Raw genomic sequence first — 25277 nt, forward strand, 5'->3', positions numbered from 1 at the left:
CAGATGACAGTTCCCCTATCTGTCAGAGCCAGTGCCTGTGTTTCAAATAGGGACTTGCTTGTATTTGAGCCTTCGGTTCTACTTTTTTTTTATTTTTAATGCACTTTGAATAGGGGATCTTTTATTTATTGTTTTGGTTAACTCTGTGCCCTGTGGTTCACATTCTCTGGTAATATTCAGAGAGAAAGAAAAGAGGGGGTGTGTGAGAGTGAGTGAGTAGTGAGTGAGCGAGTGAGTGAGTGAGTGAAAGAGAGAGAGAGAAAGCTCTGAGCCACAGCAGCTGGTTTTCAGGTTTTAAGTTGTGACAGCCGTGACTGAACAGCCACTGTTCATCCCAGCCTGTTAGAGGTCAGCTAGTACCTCTGGCTGGAGGAGAGAGACTGCAAGATACCCAATGGGACAAATAAGGGTTTAAGCCGCCCGGGGACACCAACAGGACACCGGTAGACAAGATTCGGCATCATGAATCGCAAGGAGTCAAAAAGGTACACACTTTTGACTGTCTTTTTAATTCTGACTGTGCTCTGACAGGTCTCCATGCTCTTTAGAAATGATTTGATGCCACCTCAATGCAAAAATCTACTTTAGTTCTTCATGTCAATGGGTTTAATGTGCATTTGAGGCTTGATAAGTCTGTCTGTGCCTCATTTTGCAGCGCACTGCAAAGTGATCACTGCGGTTATCTGACAAAGCTGTGGTTTCTCCTCATGTTCTTTAGAACTTTGTGTTTAGGTTTCAGTTCTCTGCGAGAGAGACAGGCTAGTTACTCTCAAAACGGTTCAAACTGCACATTCATCATTCAGATTCTCCCTTTGGAGCTCAGACTAGGTTTGCATTTGCAAGAGTGTGTAGATTCACATGTGTACGCTGTGAAGTAGCAGCAGTTTTTGTCTCTGATCTTTAAGAGGGGATTTCACACTAGGGAGATGAATTGCTTTTGACCTAGTTATTCTCCAGTGACCTGTTGTGGATAGAGGTATGTTCACTTGTTGTGTTTACAGTACATACGAGGCATTAGTAGCAACATAGTGGTTGGTGTTGTGAGGACACTGCTAGTGTCAATTCATGTAAAACCTAATCAGGAAGTTAACCAACGCTACATATGGAGTCAGATTTTAATATACCGTATGTGATTATACTGCATATATGATGTGAGAGTGTCAATATACATATAAACTCCGCCTGCGTATAATTACTGGTATAACTAGATAAATGACATGAGCCTAAATGAGGACGGTAGAATCGATAGTTCTGACAAGGAGCTTTTGGGGGGGAGCTTTTTGAGGTCTTATCTGATTGCTTGGAAATGACAAGCTTAGCAACGACTACAGTGATGTTATCAACATAGGTCTCATTGCAGCAAGTTTTTGCAAGCATGACAAATTTGATATTTAACATATTTCATATTAAATATTTAAAATGTCATTTAATTTTGAATATTAAAAGTATATTAAATATATGCATATAAAACTAAAACTACATGAAAGTATGAAAGTATTATGATTATGATAGCTTATATAGACCTAAACACACACACACACACATTCATTGTAAATGATACATTTGTAAAAAATTATACATTATAAGTTTATTTAATATATACTATTTAATATATACTAAGAGACAGAGATGGTGAGCGACAAGCAAGTCCTTCAAAGGGCTCTGGCATCAATTAATCAATTAACGAGAGAGAGGGAGGAATTTGCATTTTCCCTGACTGTGTGTGTGTGTGTGTGTGTGTGTTAGCACAGAGAGAAAAAAGAAAAAACAGGAGATGAGGAGGAGGCAGGAGGGAGAGGGTTGGGGGTAGGGTAATGGAGCTGGAGATGTAGCCAGGAACTGGGAGTAAAACACTGGCTACTGTGGCAGGGAAGGGGTAGGGGATGTTGGGGGGATTTCCAAAGAGAAAGGAGAAGTTGTTTTCTGAATGACATGAATAGAGCAAAGGGTGCAGGAGGAGAGGAAGAGAAAGTGAGCGAGTAGGTGCCATACATGGCCGAAACACTCATACAATTTATGATTGCAAACGTTTCAGTGGATTATGACACTCAATGCCAGGATGTCATGTGTGTATACAAACAAACCACACTGCTGCTGAGAAAAATCTTGCTCCAAACAAAGTTCACTGTGCTAAAACCAACACACTAGTTCTATAGGGGCTGATACATCAAAAAAAATATTTTCAGCACTTTTCACATCAATATTTATTGTAAAAAGAAGCAAGTCTGTGTGAAGGTTATATATACAGTAGCATTAGATCAACAGATGTTTAAGTATTTATTTTCAACCAAAATCCAAACTACAGAAGCCTGTTTCTGCTTTTAGGTGTGTTCACATTTGCGCTGTGAAATTTCTCGGGCAAAATCCAGTAATTTGAATAACGAAAAAGTTTCCCGTGCAGATTCCGCTCATGTTCAAATTGGTCATGCTGACCAACAGAAAGCTGCTTGGTTTGAAAGTAACCTCAGTCACTATGTAAAAATGAAAACAGTTAATTACGCAATTGTTTAAAAATAGTCAATATTAAGACGAAATGCAATATTAAAGGCTGGAATACATTACATGACTTTTTAAAAAAAAAGATTTAAAAATATTAGAAATCATACACTTGTTGACTGTAAATAGTTAGAGAGGGAAAACTATATCAAACACTCATGGTATCAAATGGTACACTCACACAGAAACACTTGCCTTTTTGCTAGGAGTGACGTGGCAAATGAAAACATGTTTTCTACAATAGGCTTGAAATATATAAAAAAAAAATTATATCCTCCGACCGAATGGAATCATAGCCTGAAGCTAAAAATTCAGAGCATGTGCCCATAATACACTATGTGAATGTCTTTGAAAGCTGTCAGCTCAAATCTGCAGTCTGCCACTGTTTTTTGCAACTATCATGGACTTGTCCATACTGTATATCCGGGGCAAAAATCTTGTATTCCAGCCCGTCATATCTTATATTCAAGTCAAAAGTCACAACTAGGAAATATAAACCACAAATGAAGAGAATGAAAATCTTATTTTTATTTATTTTTAAAACAGGTCAGAGAAACAAGTGTAGGATTTTTTTCAGCGTTCTACAATAAACATTCAGAATCCCATTATCTTTATATTATCATTACTGTATCGTGACCCAAATATCAAAATCACCTAGCTGATTCTATTCTGCATAAAACATTAGCATAGACTTGTTTACAAATTCATTTACATTAACCAAGTGAATTTTCCCTAATTTGTTTACTGTGTGTGTAAGTCTGTATCCAAGTGGATGTGTGTATTTCTCATGCGTGAGAGGGCTGCAGAGTGTGTATTCTGTATTGTGATCAGATGTAGAGCACGTTAATGCAAATAAGCTAGAGAGAGAGAGGTGAAAATATGATGGGAAATTTGCATATTGAAATCCTGTCTAATATTCAGCCTGTCAGAAATAGAATGAACAGAAGCAAAACGAAATTTGAGGTGTATTTTATGACATGTAACGTCTTCCTGGTCTACAAACTTCAACTGAAGTGTTTATGCTCTTGCCTGGAGAGTGTATTTGTTTGGCCCTGATCATAGTGGTTAGACTTGGTTTGCTTAATGAGGTGAGAAGCTAAACGTCTGTGTGTCTGTGCGCAGAGAGAATTGAAAACGAGTGTGCTGAACTGGACACTGATGCAGGAGGAAGGGAGAGAGAAGCGGTTGGGAGGGATTTGGACATTCTAAGAACTCATCGCTACTTCTCTGCAGTCATGGGCAGCTTCCTGTTCGTGTCACTGCAGTCACAGACCACAGTGATTCTTGCTGATGCTGTCAAAAACTCAATTCGACTTCTGACTCAGAAAAACACACCTTTAAATTTGAGATTACGCTTCATACTACTAAATTACACAGCAGCTGTGAGTTTTATAGCATGTTACCATGATGTACAATGTTGTTGTTCTCTTTGTGTGGCTGACAAAAGAGAGAGCAAAGCAGTGAGACAGAGATGCTTATCTACACGTTCTAACTGTCTCGCTTCCTGTGACATTGACGGCCTGAATAGTGACACCTACTGTAAAGGGTGGCAGATATCAACACATGACCTTGCATATAAACATCAAAATACTTGATCTACCGGTAAGGCTTGCACGGTGTGAACAGTCACGTACAGTACACAGGCCTGTGCTGTACTGCAGACTTCAAGGGGAACCCATCGCTCTCAGGCATAATGTCAAATGCTTTAGGGGATGTTAAAAAGGAAGCAGATATGAATGATATTTCATTTAATCTCTGAAGTAAATGTACCTGGGCCATTAAGGCCACTAGATTTTTATAGTGGTGCATACTTGTGTACATCTCACAGCAAAGCTGCTACGTTGGGTTTTGCTATTCTCTCACTAAGGACTTTTGAGGTGGCTTTAGCACAGCGCCATTGCTAGAGTGTTCTGGCTGGTTGTTAGGGCAATTTTAAGTGGTTGTGAAGGTGTTTCTAAGCAGTTGCTGGAGTGTTCATGTAGTTTATTAGAATGTTTTTAAGTGGCTACAAGGGGGTTTATAAATAGTTGCTAAAGTGGTTAAGGTGTGTGGTTGTTAGGGCATTTCTGAATGGTTTCTAATGAATTTCTAAGTGGTTGCTAAGGTCTTCTGGGTCGTTGCTACAGCATTTTTAAGTCAAGTCAAGTCACCTTTATTTATACAAATTTAAACAAAACAGATTGTGTCAAAGCAACTGAACAGCATTCATTAGGACAACAGTGTGTCTATAATCCAAAATGACATCATCATCTCAGTTCAGTTTAAATAGTATCTGTGCAATCATTTGCAATCAAGTCAACGATATTGCTTTAAATTAAGTGTCCACAACTAAGCAAGCCAGAGGTGATAGCAGCAAGGAACCAAAACCCCATGTGTGACAAAATGGAGAAAAAATCTTGGGAGAAACCAGGCTTGTTGAGGGGCCAGTTTTCCTCCAGACGAAACCAGCAGTTTAATTCCAGGCTGCAGCAGTCAGATTGTGCAGAAGAATCATCTGTTTCCTGTGATCTTGTCCCGGTGATTGTCTGAGACCTGGGGAGCGTTTCCCAAAACCATAGTTTCTAACTAAGTTAGCAACTTTGTTGGTTGCAATACAAAATTCCCATTGCCAACCAACTAAGTTGCTAACAGGTTAGCAAATATGCTTTTGGGAAATGCACCCCTGGTCTTTACAGGGGATCTGTCTCTGGGGCTCCTCTAGTTGTCCTGGTCTTCGCTGACATTCAGGGCTGTAGAGGTCCTCTCTAAGTGCTGATCCACCATCTGGTCTGGATACGTACTGGATCCGGGTGACTGCAGTGACCCTCTGATCTGGATACAGACTGGATCTGGTGGCTACGGTGACCTCGAAATAAGAGAGAAACAGACTTATATTAGTGTAGATGCCATTCTTTTAACGATGTAGCAAGTACATCGGGTGTTATGGGAAGTGTTCCCGGTTCTGGTTTAACTAATTAATGCAGCCTAAATATCCTTTAACGGATTTGGATATTAGAAGTGTATTAGTGTGTTATGTGAAAGAAAGGTCTTTAATCTAGATTTAAACTGCAAGAGTGTGCCTCCCAAAGAATATCATGTTAGTTATTCAAGAGTTTAGGCGCTAAACAGGAAAAGGATCTGCAGCGCCCGCAATTTATTTTGATATTCTAGGTATTATCAGATTGCCAGAGTTTTGAGAATCAGCGAACGGGGAGAACTATAATGTAACAAGAGCTCGTTCAAATACTGAGGTGCTAAACCATTCAGAGCTTTATAAGTAATAAGCAAGATTTTAAAATCATTACAGTGTTTAATAGGTAGCCAGTGCAGTGTTGACAGGACCGGGCTAATATGGTCATACTTCCTGGTTCTAGTAAGAACTATATCTGCTGCATTTTGGACTAGCTGGAGTTTGTTTATTAAGCGTGCAGAACAACCACCCAATAAAGCATTACAATCATCTAACTTTGAGGTCATAAATGCATGGATTAACATTTCTGCATTTGACAATAAGAGCATAGGTCGTAATTTATATATATTTTTGAGATGGAAAAATGCAGTTTTACCAATGCTAGAAATGTGGCTTTCTAACAGAGCTGGGTAGAGTACCCAAAAACTGTACTCAAGTAAAAGTAAAAGTACTTCTAGAAATATTTACTCAAGTAAAAGTAAAAGTACTAGTCTTGAATAGTTACTTGAGTAAGAGTAAAAGAGTATCGGATAAAAAATCTACTCAAGTAGTTAGTTACTAGTTACTTTGGGTCATATATACTGAGCCTATTTTCATTTAGATATATAGATAAAATGTATGTAATGTATGTGTGCATGTATAAATGTATATATTTCATCTGCCTTTACTCCAATTTATGTAATTTATTATAAAACCCTGTCTGTTTACTTAAGTAACAGATATAGGTGTTATGCCATAACATATTTTTAATACGACTGACTTTATATTAAATGTGAATTTAACATTGAAAGTTAATGTGATATAAATATTGCTACTAATCTCTCATTGTTCAGAAAGAGAGCAAATAACATTTACATTATTAAAGATCATTTTCACTGACAGTCTAGATTTCAATCACTCTCAGAAACTCCCATTAAAATCACTGAAACTGTTAACACAGTGAAATCAATATCTTAATTAAAGATTCGTACACACATCTGCACTTTGTTGTTTCTGACGAGAAAATTCGCCAGAAAGAGGTATTCAAGTCAGTGAGCGAGTGAAGGAAGCACCGGTATTTTAGCGATGACTCATCTGAACGCCTGTGATTGGCCAATGCTTTAATAAGCTCAAAAGAATCATGTGTGATTTGTTATAATGCGCATCGCTGTATAAACGCATCTATCTCTGGCTCAGCGCCAGCAAGCGATCACAGATCTGAATTTAGCAGCTGATGTTATGACTTGCTGAACGTACTCGCACCGGTGTGATTGTATTAAAATTAATGAAATCTTAATCGGCTATTTTTTGTCTTTTGGAAGCTGCATTCAACTTGACTCCCCTCTGTTATAAGCCACACACGTACAACAAACTAATGTCACAGTGGTATCGTGTACTGTAATCGAATGTAGCCCAAGTTATTACCTGTTAAACACGCGGTGTTCATCTAATAAGGATCTCCATCGCCAGCAAATAATAGCCTTTGCAGATTTGCTTTCAATTCAGTGCAGTTCCAGCCACGTTTTCAACGCTCTTTCTGTTCTTAAACATTACAACTCCGAGTGAACCACTTCAGACGCTCAGCGCATGCGGCAGGGAACTGAACGAATCATTCAAACTGATTCATGAACCAATTCACTCGTTTGCCAATTGGTTTGATCAAGCCTTTGAACAGAATTGACTCAAAAGAATGAATCACTCGCGAATGGGCATCGCTCATTGCCCAGAGAAAAGTAGACGGCGCGTTTGGAATAAACTGAAGCATTTATAACATTTATTGCATTAAGATAAAGTAATGAGAGGAGCGTCGCTCACAGTAACGAAGTAAAAATAAAGATTTTTCCCCAAAAATTTACTCAAGTAAGAGTATAAAGTACCCATCTTTAAATATACTCCGAAAAGTATTAGTTACCCCAAAAAATTACTCAAGTAAATGTAACGAAGTAAATGTAACTCGTTACTACCCACCTCTGCTTTCCAAGGAAAGATTGCTATCATATAGCACACCTAGGTTCCTAACTAATGACGAAGAATTGACAGAGCAGCCATCAAGTCTTTAGAGAGCATTCTAGGTTATTACATGCAGAGTTTTTAGATCCTATAATTAACACCTAATTTAGCAGTAAGAAATTACTCATCATCCAGTTTTTTATATCGATTATACATTCCGTTAGTTTTTTTTTTTTCAAATTGGTATGTTTCGCTGGGCCGCAAAGAAATATAGAGCTGAGTATCATTAGCATTACAGTGAAAGTACCCTAGTACTGAGCCTTGAGGTACTCCATACTGCACTTGTGATTGATATGATACCTCTTCATTCACTGCTACGAATTGATGGCGGTCATATAAGTACGATATAAACCAGTGCTAATGCACTTCCATTAATGCCAAAAAAGTTTTCAGGTCTATGCAAAACAATTTTGTGGTCAATGTGTCGAATGCAGCGCTAAGATCCAATAGCAATAATAGAGAGATACAACCACAATCAGATGATAAGAGCAGGTAATTTGTAATTCTAAGGAGAGCGGTCTCAGTACTATGATTTGGTCTAAATCCTGACTGGAAATCCTCACAGATACAATGAGAGGCTTAATAACAACCAGTTTGAAGGTTTTGGGGACATATACTAATGACAATGATGAATTAACAATATTCAGAAGAGGATCTATGACTTCTGGAAGCACCTCTTTTAGGAGCTTAGATGGAATAGGGTCTAACATACATGTTGTTGGTTTAGATGATTTAACAAGTTTATACAATTCTTCCTCTCCTATAGTAGAGAATGAGTGGAACTGTTCCTCAGGGGGTCTATAGTGCACTGTCTGATGCGATACTGTAACTGACAGCTGCATGGTTATAATTTTATCTCAATAGCATCGATCTTAGAAGTAACGTAGTTCATAAACTCATTAATGCTGTGCTGTTGGGAAATGTCAACACTTGTTGATTCTTTATTTCTCGTTAATTTAGCCACTGTATTGAATAAATACCTGGGGTTATGTCTGTTTTCTTCTAAAAGAGAAGTAAAGTAATCGGATCTAGCAATTTTTTATGTTTTTCTTTAGGATAGTTTTCTTTCCTGCCAACCAATAAAAAATACCTCTAGTTTTGTTTTCCTCCAGCTGCACTCCATTTTGGGGGCTGCTCTCTTTAGGGTGCAAGTGTGCTCATTATACCATGGTGTCAGACTGTTTTCTTTAATCTTCCTTAAGTGTAAAGGAGCAACTGTATTTAAAATGCTAGAAAAGAGAGAGCCCATAGTTTCTGTTACATCATCAAGTTGTTCTGAGGTTTTGGATATGCCAAGGAATTTGGATACATCAGGAAGATTACTTAAAAAGCAGAATTTTGTGGTAGAAGTGATGGTTCTACCATACTTGTAACAAGAAGTAGAATTTACAGTTTTAGCTATATGAAGTTTGCACAAAACTAAATAATGATCTGAGATATCATTGCATGGCTGCATAATTTCAACACCATCAATATCAATTCCAATATGGTCTAAATCCTGACTGGAAATCCTCACAGATACAATGAGAGGCTTAAATAACAACCAGTTTGAAGGTTTTGGGGACATATAATAATGACAATGACGAATTCAGAAGAGGATCTATGATTTCTGGAAGCACCTCTTTTAGGAGCTTAGATGGAATAGGGTCATCAATATCAATTCCATGTGACAGTATTAAATCTAGAGTATGATTTCGACAATGAGTAGGTCCTGAAACGTGTTGTCTAACCCCAATAGAGTTCAGAATGTCTATGAATGCTGATACCGATGCATCTTTTTTATTATAAACATGGATATTAAAATCACCGACAATTAAAACTTTATATGCAGCCAGCACTAACTCAGATGTAAAATCAGCAAATTCTTTAAATAAAGTCTGTATGGTGCCCCGGTGGCCTGTATACAGTAGCCAGTACAAACATCACAGGGGATTTATCATTACACATGTTTCTCTGGATAATGTTATATGAAGCACCATTACTTCAAACGAGTTATACTTGAAGCCTGCCTTCTGAGAAATCCTGAAAACGTTGTTATAAATTGAAGCAACACCTCCCCCTTTACTTTTTGGACACGGTTCATGTTTATAACAGTAATCTTGGGGAGTAGACTCATTTAAAATAATGTAATGATCAGGTTTTGACCAGGTTTCTGTCAAACAGAGCACATCTAGATTATGATCATTGATCATATTATTTACAAAAATTGTTTTCGTAGTTTTGGGTTGTTATGACAGTTTACTAGGATATAAATAGAGCATATTATGGAACATATTAGGAACTGCTTAGAAACATCCTAGTAACTACCCAGAACACCTTAAAATCACCCTTGTAAACCATCAGACCACACTAACAACAATAGGGTGTTTCTAAATAGTGTGTTCTGGCTAATTGCTATAATATAATTGCTTTATAATTGGTTCCTAATGTGTTCTGGATGGTTGGTAGGGCTTTTTAAGCAGGTTTCTAAGGCATTCTGTGTGGCTACTAGGGCATATCTAAATAGTCGCTGGTGTGTTTTGGCAGAATACTAAGGTGTTGGGATGTTTAAGCTGCTTGCTAGGGCATTTCAAAATGGTTGGTAAGGAGTTCCCGATGGTTCTTGATGGCTAGAGTGTATCTACATGGTTGCTTATTCACCCAAGTCAAAATGGCCCAAGGCTCATCAAGTCTCTATGATATGACTCATCTCTCTCCTACAGTGTTAGACTATGACCATTTTTATGCCATGTGAATAATTATGTCAGATCTGTGAGAAAAGTAACTGGACATTCGCATAAACAGACAAGTTAGGTGGTAGTATCTCTAGTTGTGTGGTAATACTTGGGGGTAGGTTTTAGCAAAACAGAACATATAGCACATTTCTCATGACCAGATCTCATCAGCTTTTCATATGACCTATGACACACAATAAAGATCAAGCCCTTCTATCATTGCTATGGTTTTCAATGTAACAATAAAGGGATGGTTCACCCAAAAAAAGTTTCTTTCTTCTATTGAAAAGAGGATATTTCTGACTAAAAAGAGGATACTTTGAAGAATGTGTGTAACCAAACAGGTGACGGTAGCCATTGACTTCCTTGGTATGGAGAAAAAAAAAATACATTGGAAGTCATTGGCTACCAGCAACTGTTTGGTTACCAACATTATTCAAAATATCTTCTTTGGCATTGAACAGAAATAGGAAACTCCTACAGATTTGTGACAACGTGAGGGTGATTAAATGATGACAGAATGTTATTTTCTGGTGAACTGTCATTTTAAGAACCAGAGAAGATGTCTTCAACATCAACGAAACATTTCATAATATTAAATAAATATAAAAAAAAGATCACAATGCTGCTTAGCCTGGTAAAGATAAGCAGTTACTGCGAAACCATTGTGGTCTGATGACGTGCGGCTAAAACTACGCAAACTGTCAGTTGCTATGGATTCTTTGTTTTGTTTGTTTGTTTGTGAGAGCGAGTTTGAATAAATGCTTGCATCCATGCCCCAGTTGTACTGTTGATCATATGATGGTTGTTTGAATACACTTGTACTTTGTTGGGACTTGGCTGAGTATTTCATTAAGCATCAAGCCCTGAAACTCCATTCTTTTCCATGTGTCTTCAGCAGCAGGAAGTCCCGTCAGGAGGGAGGGTGTGTGATAAAGAGCAGAAGACCAGTGCAGAGGAGGATGACATGCCCCAGTCCACGGGAGATCAGCCGGGCTCTTCAAACTCCTCCGGTTAACTCTTCTTTTCGCACTGCCAGCCTGGATGAACTCATCCTCCGCTGCCTCCAATGCTTCGGTCAGTTCATCTCATCTCTATCTGTCTATCAATAAGCCCCACCCTACATAACAATCATTTACAATTGTCAGGTTGCTTGAAAACATGACCAAGTGTTGCCTTCTGGGTAGTTAAAGGAAGCACAGCTTACATCACTTGTCACAACATAAAGTCATATTATATCTTCCACATTCCACTTTCCTGGGGTTCTCAGCCCTGTTTTTGGCCTCATGTGCCCATCATTCTCAGTCTCCATGTGCCAGCTGGATTATGTAAGTCTGCTGACGGACAGCAGCTCTTGTCAAAGAGAGAGGGAGAGAGAAACAGAGGGAAATCTTTTGGTTTACTGGGATTCAAGGCCTGGGAATGTGTTTGTCCCTCTATGCTAATGAGACAAAGCCTGATTGTGCTCCTCAGTTTCGCAGGCCTGCCCTCTCTCTCACTTTCTCTATCTTTTGATGTCTCACCCCCTCTCTCTCATTTTTTCATCATCCCGTTTTGCCTTATTTATTTGAAATTCACTTTTCTTTTTGTTACCTTAAGTATTTGGACTAGAGATACACAATATATTTGTACCATTTTGGTTATTAGATAATATTGGAGTTTTTGATTCATCACCATCTGTCAATACTGGCTATATCTCATGTTAATTTCACTCATTTCTACAATTAGATGACCATTTCTCTGTCATTCTATTTCTCACTTTAAAGTTAAAAATGAATCTTTAGCAAATCTCTAAAGGAACATCCATTTTCACACTGTACATTTTGTGATGCCCAAATTCTGACTAAAACAAGTGGTTTAGATAAAATGGTATTGATTTATAAAGACCCCTGACAAGAAAGGGAGCAAGCCGAAATAAAAAGAATATTGATTTTTAATATCAGCCATAACATTAAAATAATATTAAACTCATCCCACACTATTTCTGTTGAGGATGAATGATTCCTAAAAAATCACACCACATGGTGAGGAGAGACATAGTCTTGGAGCTGGGTTCATTTGACTAGAAATCCCCCAGAAACACAGTAGAAACTCCATAGCAACACAACATGTGGAACACCTTAGTAATTGCATATAAATGTTGCATGAACCACCTTGTACCTAAATCTAAACATTTTGTTTTATAGACTCAGATGGGAAGCTGATCAGAGGGACGCAGCTTGTACATATGACCCTGATGATGCATAACTGGGTAGTGCCCTCACACATCTTCGCCCAAAAGCTGCTTTCTCTATATCCTCCCTCATGCACCACTGCTATTATTCTCCCTCGACCTTAATCTTAATTGAAGAAGACTGATTTATGCAGTCCATCATTCAAAGAGTAGTTCTGGGTTCAGCCACAGCAACATGCAGCCTTAATGCCACTGACAAAAAAACAAGAGCTGCTCTGTCTGACTTTAGCCTCTTTATTGAGGGTGGATTATTTCCTCTGTGTAAGAGTTTGTAGTCTCGCTGTTGTGTGGTTCCTCCTTGACTTGCGATAACATATAAGGATTGTCCTGCAGAGAAAAGGGGACAGAGGCGACCACAAATCTGCCACTTCATCAGGTTGGTGGTTCCACAACATTCACACGTGCACCTAAAGATGCCAAAATGAATGAAAGGATTGATGTTTGTCCTCCTTCTGTGTCTGTCTCAGGCAGTGGATAAATCAGTTCCGAATAATGTTTGAGGTGGACACTGTGTTAGAAGAAGTGATGGGAGATCTCTGGGATCTGGTGAGGGTTAAGGGAAGCGATTCACACTGCCAGCTCTTCAATACACCATACATGTGAGTGCTTTCCCATTTGAGATACAAATCGATTTATTGGCACGGCAAAAAAGCTTTCCGTAATTTTAGACACACTTGACTCTGATTAGGCTTCTCATTATTTAAATATATATATATAAGTTGTGTATAAGAACAACTTTTCTACAATTCTGAAAAAAAAAACTATTAACATTTTAAAATATTGAATATAATGCAATATGATCACAATAGTCTGTAATATAAACTATAATTCTATAATAGAGAATTATTTAATTCTGCAGAAAATGACAGATTATTGACCAAATGTAATATCTAATTTATATGTAATATCTATAATAGAGAATTATAATAAAAAATACATTTCTATAATGTTTTTCTTTATGTAATATGTGACACAAAAATAAATCATTATAACATCATATATAGTAACAGTGTGTTAAAAAGGAAATATTATAATTCTAGTGTATATTATATTAATATATAATTATCGATTGATATTATGATATTAAAATAAAACAATTTCCAAATAATTGCTCATATTAATAAAGTACAAATGGTTTTGTGTGCTATGTAACAAGCCTCTGAGTCTGAACAGTCTTTGTTTCTTGCTGTACTCTTGTCTTCACCCGTCTGATTTGTGATGATCTGTTTGGTTTCTGTTTGTCTATCACTATGTTTGAAACCAGTAATCCTCCAGTGAATGTTTCCCAGACTCCCTCTCCCTCTGTGAAGAAAAGGAAAGTTTCACTGCTGTTTGACCACATGGAGCCAGATGAGATGGCTGAACACCTCAGCTACTTGGAGTTCAAAAACTTCTGCAACGTCTCAGTAAGTCACGCACCCTGAAGGCTCATGACATTTACACACACATTCTGTGACCAGATGTTGCTAGTGCAAACTGAGTTTATCTGATGGTCTAACCTCAGTATAGTGCTATAGTGACAGCACAGCCTCATTCCGCTGAAGCTGACTAATAAAGCAACCATGATCACACCCGTTGTACTCATACCTGGACGTGTCAGTTCATATCAGAGGATGATTATGTCTTGCTGACCACATTCGTGAGTGCTTAGCACATCTTGATTTCAGATTCAGTCGTGCCTGTTGTTGTGTGTGTCATGTTAGTTTCTGGACTACCGCAGTTACGTGGTGCATGGCTCAGTGAGGGATAATCCGGCGCTTGAGCGCTCTGTCATGCTCTGCAACGGAGTCTCCCAGTGGGTCCAGCTCATGATCCTCAACAAACACACCTCACAGCAGCGAGCAGAGGTCTTCACCAAGTTCATTCATGTAGCACAGGTAATTAAAACGCACACACATTCAACCCAGTGCATCGGTAGGGTTCCGGAAATACAAATCACCAAGGTGCATTCAGTTTCTCCTGAGAAATTCATTTCTAGCAATGCAATATAAACGTTTCTGGTAGACACCTACCATGAGCTCAGAGTTTGGTAAATGTCTGTAAAAAAAACAGACAATTTCTCAATGAAGAACTACACTACTACACATAATCCTCCCAAAACCACATATATCAGAAAAAAAACAACAACATACATACTTGTGTATATATATACACACACACATACACAGAGAGAGAGCAAGCTGGTTTTATAGCTTTTTCTCCCAGACTGACCAACAAAGATCAGCTAAAGAATTGGTCAAAACCCTTTTAAAACCAGTCAAAAGCTAAAACCAAGCATAAATCAGCTTAAGCTGATTTCATCAATTTTTTTATTTATTTATTTATTTTAGCAGGTTGTAGAAAAAACAAATGAAGTTGGAGTACATTTTACAAGAAAATAATATTTCTGCTTTCTACTTTAAAAAAAATCTATATTTTACCATGGTAGTTATTTGTGAAATTTACTAGCAGTTTCTGAGTGGTAATTGTTTCTACAGTATTTTTCAGTATTTAGTGACATTTTATGACAAACTATATATTTTCTGTTCTTAAAATAAATGACCTAACCAAAAGTTAATATAGTTAATATATAATCAACTTTATCACTGTGGGTAATTGACTGTTTTGATGACATCACTGGCAGTGCTTCATCGAATTCCTAGTTCAAAAAAATAAAAAATAATAATAATAATAATTCCAACCTTTCGCTTCTCATCAACATTTGTAATCAATTCCAGAGCTGGTTAGTTTGGTTCATGGCTATTAACTCTTTACTAAAGAACATTTTGAAATGCCTGTGGCTAAAAATGAATTGTATAAATACTTCCTCAAAGTCTGGATCTGAAAATGTACAGTTCATGTAGGTTTCAGTAATCCTCGGAAACAAGACTGCCATAACATTCTATCAAGACACTGACCTAAAATGTACTGTAGGGAGAGGCCCTAGCATGACAAAATATTTGGTTGTGTTTTTGAGGTTGCCTGTGATATCTGTCTGTGAGGTGTCTGACTCATTTAAAACATTTTATGGCATGACACTGAAGGCATGACGTTTTTTTTATTACAACATTCAAAATGATGGAAATTCATCAAATGGGCTGACGATCGACGTCTTTAAGGATGCCTGGACATGTAATGCTCAGAGGAAACAATTACATCATGTGTGCTTTGTGTGCATTTAACCCCACAAACATAAATGTACCAACAAAGAAAACACCTAGGAAATAAGCAAATGCGTCAAATAATGTGGTAGTGAGGAAATCTGATGTGTGCCATCGAGAGTAATGTTCCTGTATTGGGAAATCGTTTGGGAGAACTGTTGCATAACTGTAGCTTCCGGGTGTGTTTACAGGAAAGAGGATGTAAGCAACTCAGTGTTGCCGTGCATTCATAGAGAGAATGTAAGGGTACGATTCACTGCCTTTTTCCCATCTGTACCTTTGAGCAGAAGCTGAGAGCCCTACAGAATTTCAATACTCTGATGGCGGTGATAGGAGGTCTGTGTCACAGTTCCATCTCACGTCTCAAAGATACAGCCAGCCTGCTGTCCTCTGATGTCACAAAGGTCAGTCTGACCCCCACAATTGCTACCCACATCCTTTTTGCTCACACGCAACTATTGTATAAGGGCTTAGTCAATAGCATGATCGTAAGCCCCTGATTGTTCAGCTATTGATGTGTATTGGTTTTTAATTGATTCTTTGATTAGTTAGAAACACCTGCATCCCAATATTAGCTTAGAGGTCACAAAAAAGTCATATACAATACATACCGTATTTTCTGGACTATAAGTCGCACTTTTTTTCATAGTTTGGCTAGTCCTGCAACTTATAGTCAGGTGTGACTTATTTATCAAAATTAATTTGACATGAACCGAGAGAAATGAACCAATAGAAAACATTACCGTCTACAGCCGCGAGAGGGCGCTCTATGCTGCTCAGTGCTCCTTTAGCCTACCACTGAAAACATAGAGCGCCCTCTCGTGGCTGTAGATGATAATGTTTTCTCTCGGTTCTAAATAAATGCGACTTATAGTCCACTGCGACTTATATATGTTTTTTTCCTCGTCATGACGTATTTTTGGACTGATGCGACTTATACTCAGGTGCGACTTATAGTCCGAAAAATACGGTATATAATAATTTCAAAAATATCTCATATTTTTCCGAAAGCTACTATTTTACACAACTTAATTTACATTCGCCACAGAAAAGCAACCAGAAGTGATTAATTTTCTGTTTTTCCAGTGTTCAATATTAGTTTAGATTTTGCAGTTGTGGTGTCAGAAATCTAGTTTTTTCCCCAAAATCAGTGCAAAAAATAAAAAATAAATAAAATAAAAAATATTGCAGATTCTTTGTGGGGCTGTTCATATTTAAGGATTCAAGCTCCTTACGCAAATGTTTTAGTTGCCGTCTTATTTTGGATGGAAAATTGAAAAGACAGTCTTGTTGTTTGCCCTTAAGCAAGGTACAGCCCAAGTTGCTTCATGTTGAACTTCTTTTCCTGCAGGTAGGGTGCTATAAATCACTTTATACAAATAAAGAAATAAGAGGAATGGCATTTGGCAGAGAAAAACTGCAAAGCGGAGCTTGATTAAAAGTGAAAAACGGAAAAGGCACATAATAAATGCTAAATATTTAAAAAATATATATAAAATGCTAAAAATTGAATAAGGTTAAATTTGTTAATATTAGTTAATGCATTATCATAAACTTACAGTTATTTGTATTGCATTTTTTCCCGTATGCTAATGTTAATTTAATGTTAAATATACTTGTTCCTTGTAAATTTATGTTTCAAAAGTAAGATTTAAAAATAAAAGAAAATTAATGCATTTATTTATTTATTTAAGGATGCATTAATCAAAAGTGACAGTAAAGACATTTGTAATATTACAAGAGATTTCTATTTAAAATGAATGCCTTCTTTAACTTTCTGTTCATTCAAAAAAAAAAACTTTTTTAATAATTAAATTTGTACTAATATTTCTCAAAATTTACATTTTTACTGTATTTTTTTATCAAATGAATGCAGCATAAGATATTTTTTGAAAAGCAAATGTTTGAACGGTAGTGTACATTGTGGTAATATTCATCTGTTCAAAATAATATTATAGTCATTTTAGACATTTTATGTTAAACAGTGCATTAGCTAATGTTAAAAAGTGCTCTGATTAAAATATCAGAATGAGATCTAAGCCTTCTCATAAAGGCTCAGTTGATGTTGTTTTCCCACAGACTCTCAGTGAGATCACCGAGCTCCTGTCGTCCTACAGCAACTATTCAAACTACAGGCGCTTGTACAACGAATGCACTGGATTCAAAGTGCCCATCTTGGGTGTTCATCTCAAAGACCTGATCTCCCTCAACGAGGCACTGCCAGACTACCTTGAGGACGATAAGATCAACCTGGGGAAACTGCAGCATTTATACAGCAACATTAGCGACTTGTTGGCCATCCATGACTGCACCCCACCGTTTGAGGCCAACAAAGACCTGCTGCACCTGCTAACGGTGAGACAGAGGGAAAACGCTGGTTTGAGAGGGATTTGTTATTAGAGGAAAGTGTTACTGGAAAGCCTCTCTTCTCGGAAATGTTTGTTGTGCCCCATGTTGTGGGTTCTGAATACCTGACTAGGCCCCATCAGTACACGGAATAATTGTGCCTATTTAGAAGCATGTCAACATGCCTTTATTTCATTTCCAGAGAGAGCCTGCATCTATTTATAAGTCCAAAGGTGTATTTTTAAAATCAGCCCTCATCTGGTTGTGGTTATGTTTGGCTGTTTGTGTGTGTTTCTGAGAGATGTGGATTGCAAATAGTGGGCATCCTCTCATGTGTAACCGTTCTGCCCCACCTTGCCCACAGCTCTCGCTAGACTTGTGTTACACAGAGGACGAGATATATGAGCTCTCCTACGCCAAGGAGCCCAAGAACCCCAAAATTCAGGTGAGGCCCTCAAAATAAACATTGCACTGTATATTGAGTACATATATGGCCTTGCTATGGGTCATGCTTAGGGTTCAGGATTCAATCAAACCCCTATGCCCTGTAATATATGTATATATATGTATATATATATATATATATATGTATATATATATATAGAACCTATATGATAACCTATATAATAATATATAAGAAAATATCGCAAAATTTCCTAGCAATTTCTGAGTGAAGCTTGTTTAATTTCAATCACTTATAATAATTTATATACAATATAAATAAAAAAAATATATTAAAAATGCCATTAACACATGCCTAGAAAAAATGGGGCAGGATTTACTTAGGTAACAATTTTCACTATCAGTTTTCAATTGCTAGTAAATTTCACAATTAAGTACAAAGAAATGACGAGTAACACATTGAAATAAATATGACATATTGAAATAGAAAGACTGAAATAGTAGTTCCTTATATTCCAAGTAATAACTAAGTAATAACACGTCAGAAAATCAAAATTTTTGAAAAAGAGACTTCAAATTCAGTCAGTTTTGGCTGCGATAATCATTCTGTGAGTTTTACGAACAGTAAGAGACGAAAAAAACCACAGACAAACACCATATATAGACCATCATATCTAACGCATTCTCATCCCAAGGCGTCATATACTGACCGTTTTGACATTTCGTCAACATCCTACGCATATGGCACCCTCTAGCGTCAATATGAAACACAGATTATGGGTTAAGGTTAGGGTTAGGGTTAGGGACCACAAAGAAACGCCCTTAAATCCATGTTAGCACCCACTTGGCAACACCCTGGTAACCTCAAGTGGCACCCCTTTTTTTGGGTGACGTATTGACTACCAAGTATAACCATAGTTTTACTGCAAATACCATGGTTAAACTTTGGTTAGTGTGGTAAATCCGTGGTTTAATTACAGTAACCATGTATTTTTATTATTATTATTATTTGCGATAATACCATGGTTTATTTTTGTAAGGGTGCACCAAGCAGCACTTTGTTTTTTCTGCAGAATGTACGAAAATATAGTTCTCTCTAACATCTAAAGACTGTATACAAATGTTGACTTACTTTACATATGCAACAGGCTGCTATTCATGACTTGGCCAGCATTTTCATATAGTCTGACCTTGTATGTGACCTGTTTATAGACAGGGAGTATCCCGCGCTCAGCGGCTCAGCGCACTCCTCTTTGTGCAAGCACACTTCAAAGAAAACCACAAAAAAGACACACATTGCAGAAAGACACACGATCGTTATCTTTGTCGCTTTCTGTGTGGGTGTTGATACATACAAGCTTTTTTGATTCTTTCCTATAAAGCCTCTGCCTGTGACAGCATTCGCGTTTTACAAACAAACCGGCATCATTTGTATAGTGCTTTCACAGTAACCTTTCTCAGTTGCTGATCTTACACGAGCTGGTGTTGAGTGTCAAAACAAAGCTGCCATGTCTCTAACCACTCTTTTCTGTAGCCCGTAGCTCCGGTAAAGCCCCCGGTGGTAGCAGAGTGGGGATCGGGAGTGACTCCGCGTCTGGATCCCGCCACCATCTCCAAACACGTTAAACAGATGGTGGATGTAAGTGAGAAACGTGTTTATTCCCACTTTTAGGGCCAGTTCCTTAGTTTGACACTGCGACAGCCGGTTCCTGGCAGTCCACTCTCACTTCCTTAATAGCGTGAGGGCCCTTCAAGCCCAAATGTCACAAGCTCGTCATTTAAGATGTCGGTGTATTACATTAAAGAACACAATGATTGTGTTGCCCCCTACAGTCTATCATGAAGAATTATGATTTGAACATGGACGGCTACATTTCTCTGGAGGACTTTGAGAAGATCGCCGCAAATTTCCCTTTCTCTTTCTGCACACACGAGAGCGACAGGTAAGATGAGGCCTTTTAATCTTTGATAAACGCGACTTTCGAGAACACACAAGGTTGTGTTTATGACAGAAATGAATATTTAAACTTTAGTTTAAAAGTTTGGGGTCGGTAAGGTTTTGGGATGTTTTGAAAATGAGTCTCTAATGCTCACCCAGGCTGGATTTATTTGATCAAAAAGCATTTATTTGATCAGTATTATTAGGATTTAAAATGACTGTTTTTAATTTGATTATTATTAAAATTGTATCTGTTCCTGTGATGCATAGCTGAAATTTCAGAAGCCATTACTCCAGTCTTCAGTGTCACATGATCCTTCAGAAATCATTCTAATGTGTTGATTTTAGAAACATTTCTCATTATCATCAACAGTTAAGATTTTTATGGAAAAAATTATACATTTATATTTTGAATTCTTTGATGAATAGAAAGTAAAAAAAAAAAAAAAAAACTTTTGTAACATTATTAAAAAGAAGAAAAGAAACAGAGACCCCAGACCCCATAATCTTTTTACGATGAACATATTTTCAGTTTCTGAAGTCATCTTTCATATTAAGGAAAACAAGCCTCAATAAAAGACTTAAGTATGAAAATAAGTATTTAAGTAAGTTGGTATTTATTTATTTATCTGTTTGTTTGCTTGCCTTTGTTTTGTTTTGTTTTATTTTTTATTTTTTTTAAAGGTATAGTTGCAAGTTTTATTTGCGAAATCAAAGTTAGTGAGTGTTGTGAAACCAACATGCAGGAAGCCATTCTGATGTCATGTGACAGAGAAAAACATAAAACAGGAAATAGAGCATCACAGCGGACCCCATGCAGACCTTTGAAATTTAAGCCTTTTTATGGCAATGCAAAGTTAACTTGGGCTTTCTAACCCCATGCAAAATGTCATTATATTCTTTATTTAAAATTGTAGGATATGATATTAAAAAAAAGAAAAAAAGTAAACACCTCTTACCTTGAAATGTATACTCCCACAGTGTTCATTTGTTTAAAGATTTAAAGATGTTTTCTATGCCTCATTGACTTGTATTTTAAATTCATTAAATGAATCAAATAAGTTCTCATCCTGCTTTGCTCTTTATTTTTAAGGGAAGGAGAGATTAGTAGAGAGGAAATCACTTCATATTTCATGCGTGGGATGTCAGTGTGTGCTAAGCTCGGCTACAACCTCCACAACCTCCACAACTTCCATGAAACCACGTACAAAAGGCCCACATTCTGCGACACCTGCGGAGGATTTGTGAGTGTTTAAACTGTGGACCAAGGGACTTCAATTTTGATCTTGTCTAAATTGTCTAACGTGTTCCCTCTATTTTCCATTAGTTATGGGGAGTCATAAAGCAGGGCTACCACTGCAAAGGTTAGAACATAGATTACTGACCAACCAGTTCCTATATACTGTCACCTCAGCACCAGCGTAACCCTGCTGCACCCCTCTCTCTCTCTCTCTCTCTCTCTCTCTGCAGACTGCGGAGTAAACTGTCATAAGCACTGTAAGGATGTGGTGGGAATGGAGTGTATTAAGAGGTTCCAGGTGACCAGTAGCTCTTGTCCCTGCACCCCGGGACCCATATCAGGCCTCCACACTAAGGGCAACAGCTGGAGTGAGTTTTCATGACTATTTGACTCTAAACTATAACATTTATTGAATGCTTAAATTCAATTTCATTCTCTCATTCACATCTCCCTCCATCCAATCAACAACCAATGAATAGAACCAAGTCCCGCCCTACTTTTTTTTCTTCACTTAGATGTACAATAGGGAAGTCTTTCACTGCTTCAGTTACCCTGCAACACTAAAATAGCTAATAGGCTTTACTTGCATTATTATTATTATAGTGCAGAATGTCACATACAAGTCCTTAATTAATTGTTAGGCTAGCAGATGATTTATTGGCTCTTAACATGTTTTCCCGCCTTTCAATCAGGTTCTGAAGAGGAAGCATTTGTCTTTCCTAATGGAAACGGATCTGAACACTCCAAGGGCCAAACTTCATCAGACAGCGACGCAGAGGCGGCCACACTATCCGACAGGTCCACCCAGACGGACCCAGTAGATTGGACACCGGTGGCCAAACAGAAAGATCGTCTTCCTTCCCAGAAAAAACATCCACCCCTTGAAAAGGTATTTCCGTGAAGCACTTTTTTTTGTTGTTGTTAAACTACATCCTCTACTTTTTTCACAGCGAGTATGGTGGATATTTCCAAAAAATACATTGCATAGAAAGCTAATTTGGTGAGCAAGACTGGGTAGCATACACGTTTTGAAACTAATGTTGCCTACCTGCCTTATCATCCCAGAGCGCTACGCTACCAGCAAGGGTGCGAGGTTCATCTGCCCCTAGTTCTCTCCTACAGGAGAAAATGGATGAACTGAAGCTGAACAAAGATAAACGAAAGGAACCAGACTAAACTAGTCTGTGCATGTGGCCGTTTGTTTGTGTGGGGTGGAACTGTTAAATACACTGGACAGAAAAGACTGAAGAACATGTCCTCATCTCTCTCGCCAACTGTCTTGTTCTATTGTCTTCAACAGATTGTTCATGACGTTCATTAAATGTGATGAAATTCTACCCGGAAGGGATTTTATTTAAGGAATTACAGATGGTCGGCTCCCACAGGGCTCTTTCAAACCCTGTCTATGGATCCGTACGGTAAGAACTCTCTATGCACCAGCGTCAACTGCCAGTGAGGACCAGATCAATGGACTTCACATCTCCACAAGCACTTAAAAGTGGACTGCTACATCATCAATCTCACTACCACTCATCTTTATACAAGACAGACGGACTGTCTTACCTTTTTGTCACAAAGAGCGAGGTTCATTTCAATTAATACAAAACTGTTGCCTTAATATTCACACTGATGGAAAATATACACTGTGAACAACTGTACTGAACTTGAACAGCAAGAATGTACAGTACCTCCTCTATTAAGGGATGTGATTTCGGTGCTGATATAATACCTACAATGCATCACTGTGCCTTATGTAATGAACAATCCTTTGAGTAGGAGACAAAGGGTATTATATCACTCTTTATTTCAGACAAAAGTCCTGTCTCAATGCAAAATGTTCACAGTGTGCTTTATTATTGCTCGTGTCCATTCAGTGTATTAGAGCGGGAGCATTAATGAAAAAAGAGTGACATTAAGGGTCGATTCAAACAAACACTGTGGACCTATTTTAAATGTTTTCTGTTAGTTTTTGTCATCTGCAACTTGAATGTCTGTTTTACTAAATCTTAAGTTTAGGCTATAGGTTTTTATTTATTGAGGAATGATAAAGCATTTTCCATAAAGCACTGCCTGATGTGATTAAAATGTAAATTAAAAAGTGATTGAGATGTTTCATTCATTTCATGAGTCCGGCTATATAACAACACTATCGTACATCATGTTTGCATTTCAAATCATCATCAGAGTCACAGTGGTGTTTTATAATTTAATTCTCAAAGAAAAAATGGATTGGACAGGACAGAACAAATAACGTCCACAAAGAACATCAAGTAAGAACTAAACATTTAAAAAATGTCAAATTTCTCGGCCAGGATGATCATCGACACTCTTAAATTCAGCTAGTAGTTTGGATTATCAAGAAGAAGAAAACTTTTTAGTTCTCAAAACAACATTCTTCTTTTTCTCATCGTGTGTGGTTGCGATTGCAATGAGTATTTCAAACTCTAAATACCTACAATTTAAACAAAAAACATGCTTTTTTGTAAGTAGAGAAACGTGGCATGGTGTGTGTGTGTTTACGGAGGTACTTCCTGATTACTATGAGCCATGTGAGCTCTGGCTGCCCTGCTGTACAGAGTAAAAAATACTGAGCGTAGTCCTTTTTTTTTACTGGCTCTGATTCTGATAATACTGCAGTGCATAGAATACTGGAGAAAAACATAATGCATCAATAAAAGGACAGCTTTCACCATTTCTATATACTAATCTTCATGAATATTTACTTTTATCCAAAGTGACTTACAATAAAGTGGTGAAACTATGATGTCACTTTGTAGGCAAAAACCCGGAAGTGAGTTAGCATTTCCGGTTCCATCATCCCAGAGTCAATGGGTTTTTTGAATGGGATTTTGGTTAAACCCTAAATTAAGGTCCGTGGTTCACACAGGCTCAAGATACTTTCACATTTTATTCTACGACATAAAACACACCAGTCGTGATTTTTTTAAACCGATCCGTTTCTTAAAAAAGAAGGTTGCTAACAAGTTGCTAAATGGGACCACAGGCTCTGACATCATTAAACATCATCACACCGAACTATTTATCAATTTACAGTATTTTCCAGTCATAGTATAATTTTTAAGACATTTAATTGTAGAATAACCAATTAATAGTTTCCCGCATTTTATATTGTTGGTCGACAATGAGTTTTTTTTTTTTTGTTATGCCCCAAAATGTAGCACTACTTCATTTTATCGCTTTCCTACTGATGTGGAGACTCATATTACAATTATTCCATGTAAACACCACATTTTCCGGCTTAGTGACGGTGAAAGTGAAACTTTATCGATGCATAGTGCTTAAAGCCACGTTAAATAAAAATGTTTACTGCTACATGAAGCTGTTAGAAAGCATATGAGGATTTCCTAGAAGAAAGGATAAAATAATATTGTGTGTACCCACCCTAACAAAGCTCAAATGTGGTACTTCATTCACTAAAATAAGTTAAATCTTACCATATCCAAAAACTCGCTCACTCTGCTGTTATTTAATAGATGAAATGCATTCGAATTTTATTGAATCGTTTTTTATTAAAATATTCATATTAATCAATGATTTATTGTCTTATAATGCACCTTATTTCGAAATGTACAGAAATGTGTGCTTTCA

General features: G+C 37.4%; 1 protein-coding gene across 3 annotated transcripts; it reads left to right on the forward strand.

The window, feature by feature from the left end:
* LOC132156024 (RAS guanyl-releasing protein 1-like) lies at positions 1-23770 on the forward strand. Of its 3 annotated transcripts, none has more exons than XM_059564832.1 (17): positions 1-485; positions 11267-11445; positions 12555-12660; positions 12915-12977; positions 13069-13200; positions 13866-14007; positions 14305-14478; positions 16029-16145; positions 17821-18096; positions 18452-18532; positions 20024-20128; positions 20323-20432; positions 21522-21672; positions 21756-21792; positions 21899-22036; positions 22361-22557; positions 22969-23770. In XM_059564832.1, the coding sequence occupies exons 1-17, from the start codon at positions 463-465 to the stop codon at positions 22987-22989; spliced, it is 2052 nt and encodes a 683-aa protein (XP_059420815.1). In that variant the 5' UTR covers positions 1-462; the 3' UTR covers positions 22990-23770. The 3 variants fall into 3 exon arrangements, with proteins under 3 accessions (XP_059420815.1, XP_059420814.1, XP_059420813.1); XM_059564831.1 differs by having other exon boundaries at positions 11270-11445; positions 22734-23770; XM_059564830.1 differs by having other exon boundaries at positions 2-485; positions 22734-23770.
* The last annotated feature ends 1507 nt before the right edge of the window (positions 23771-25277 follow it).

The sequence above is a fragment of the Carassius carassius genome, chromosome 13 (assembly GCF_963082965.1).
Source record: "Carassius carassius chromosome 13, fCarCar2.1, whole genome shotgun sequence".
Taxonomy (NCBI): Eukaryota; Metazoa; Chordata; class Actinopteri; order Cypriniformes; family Cyprinidae; genus Carassius; species Carassius carassius.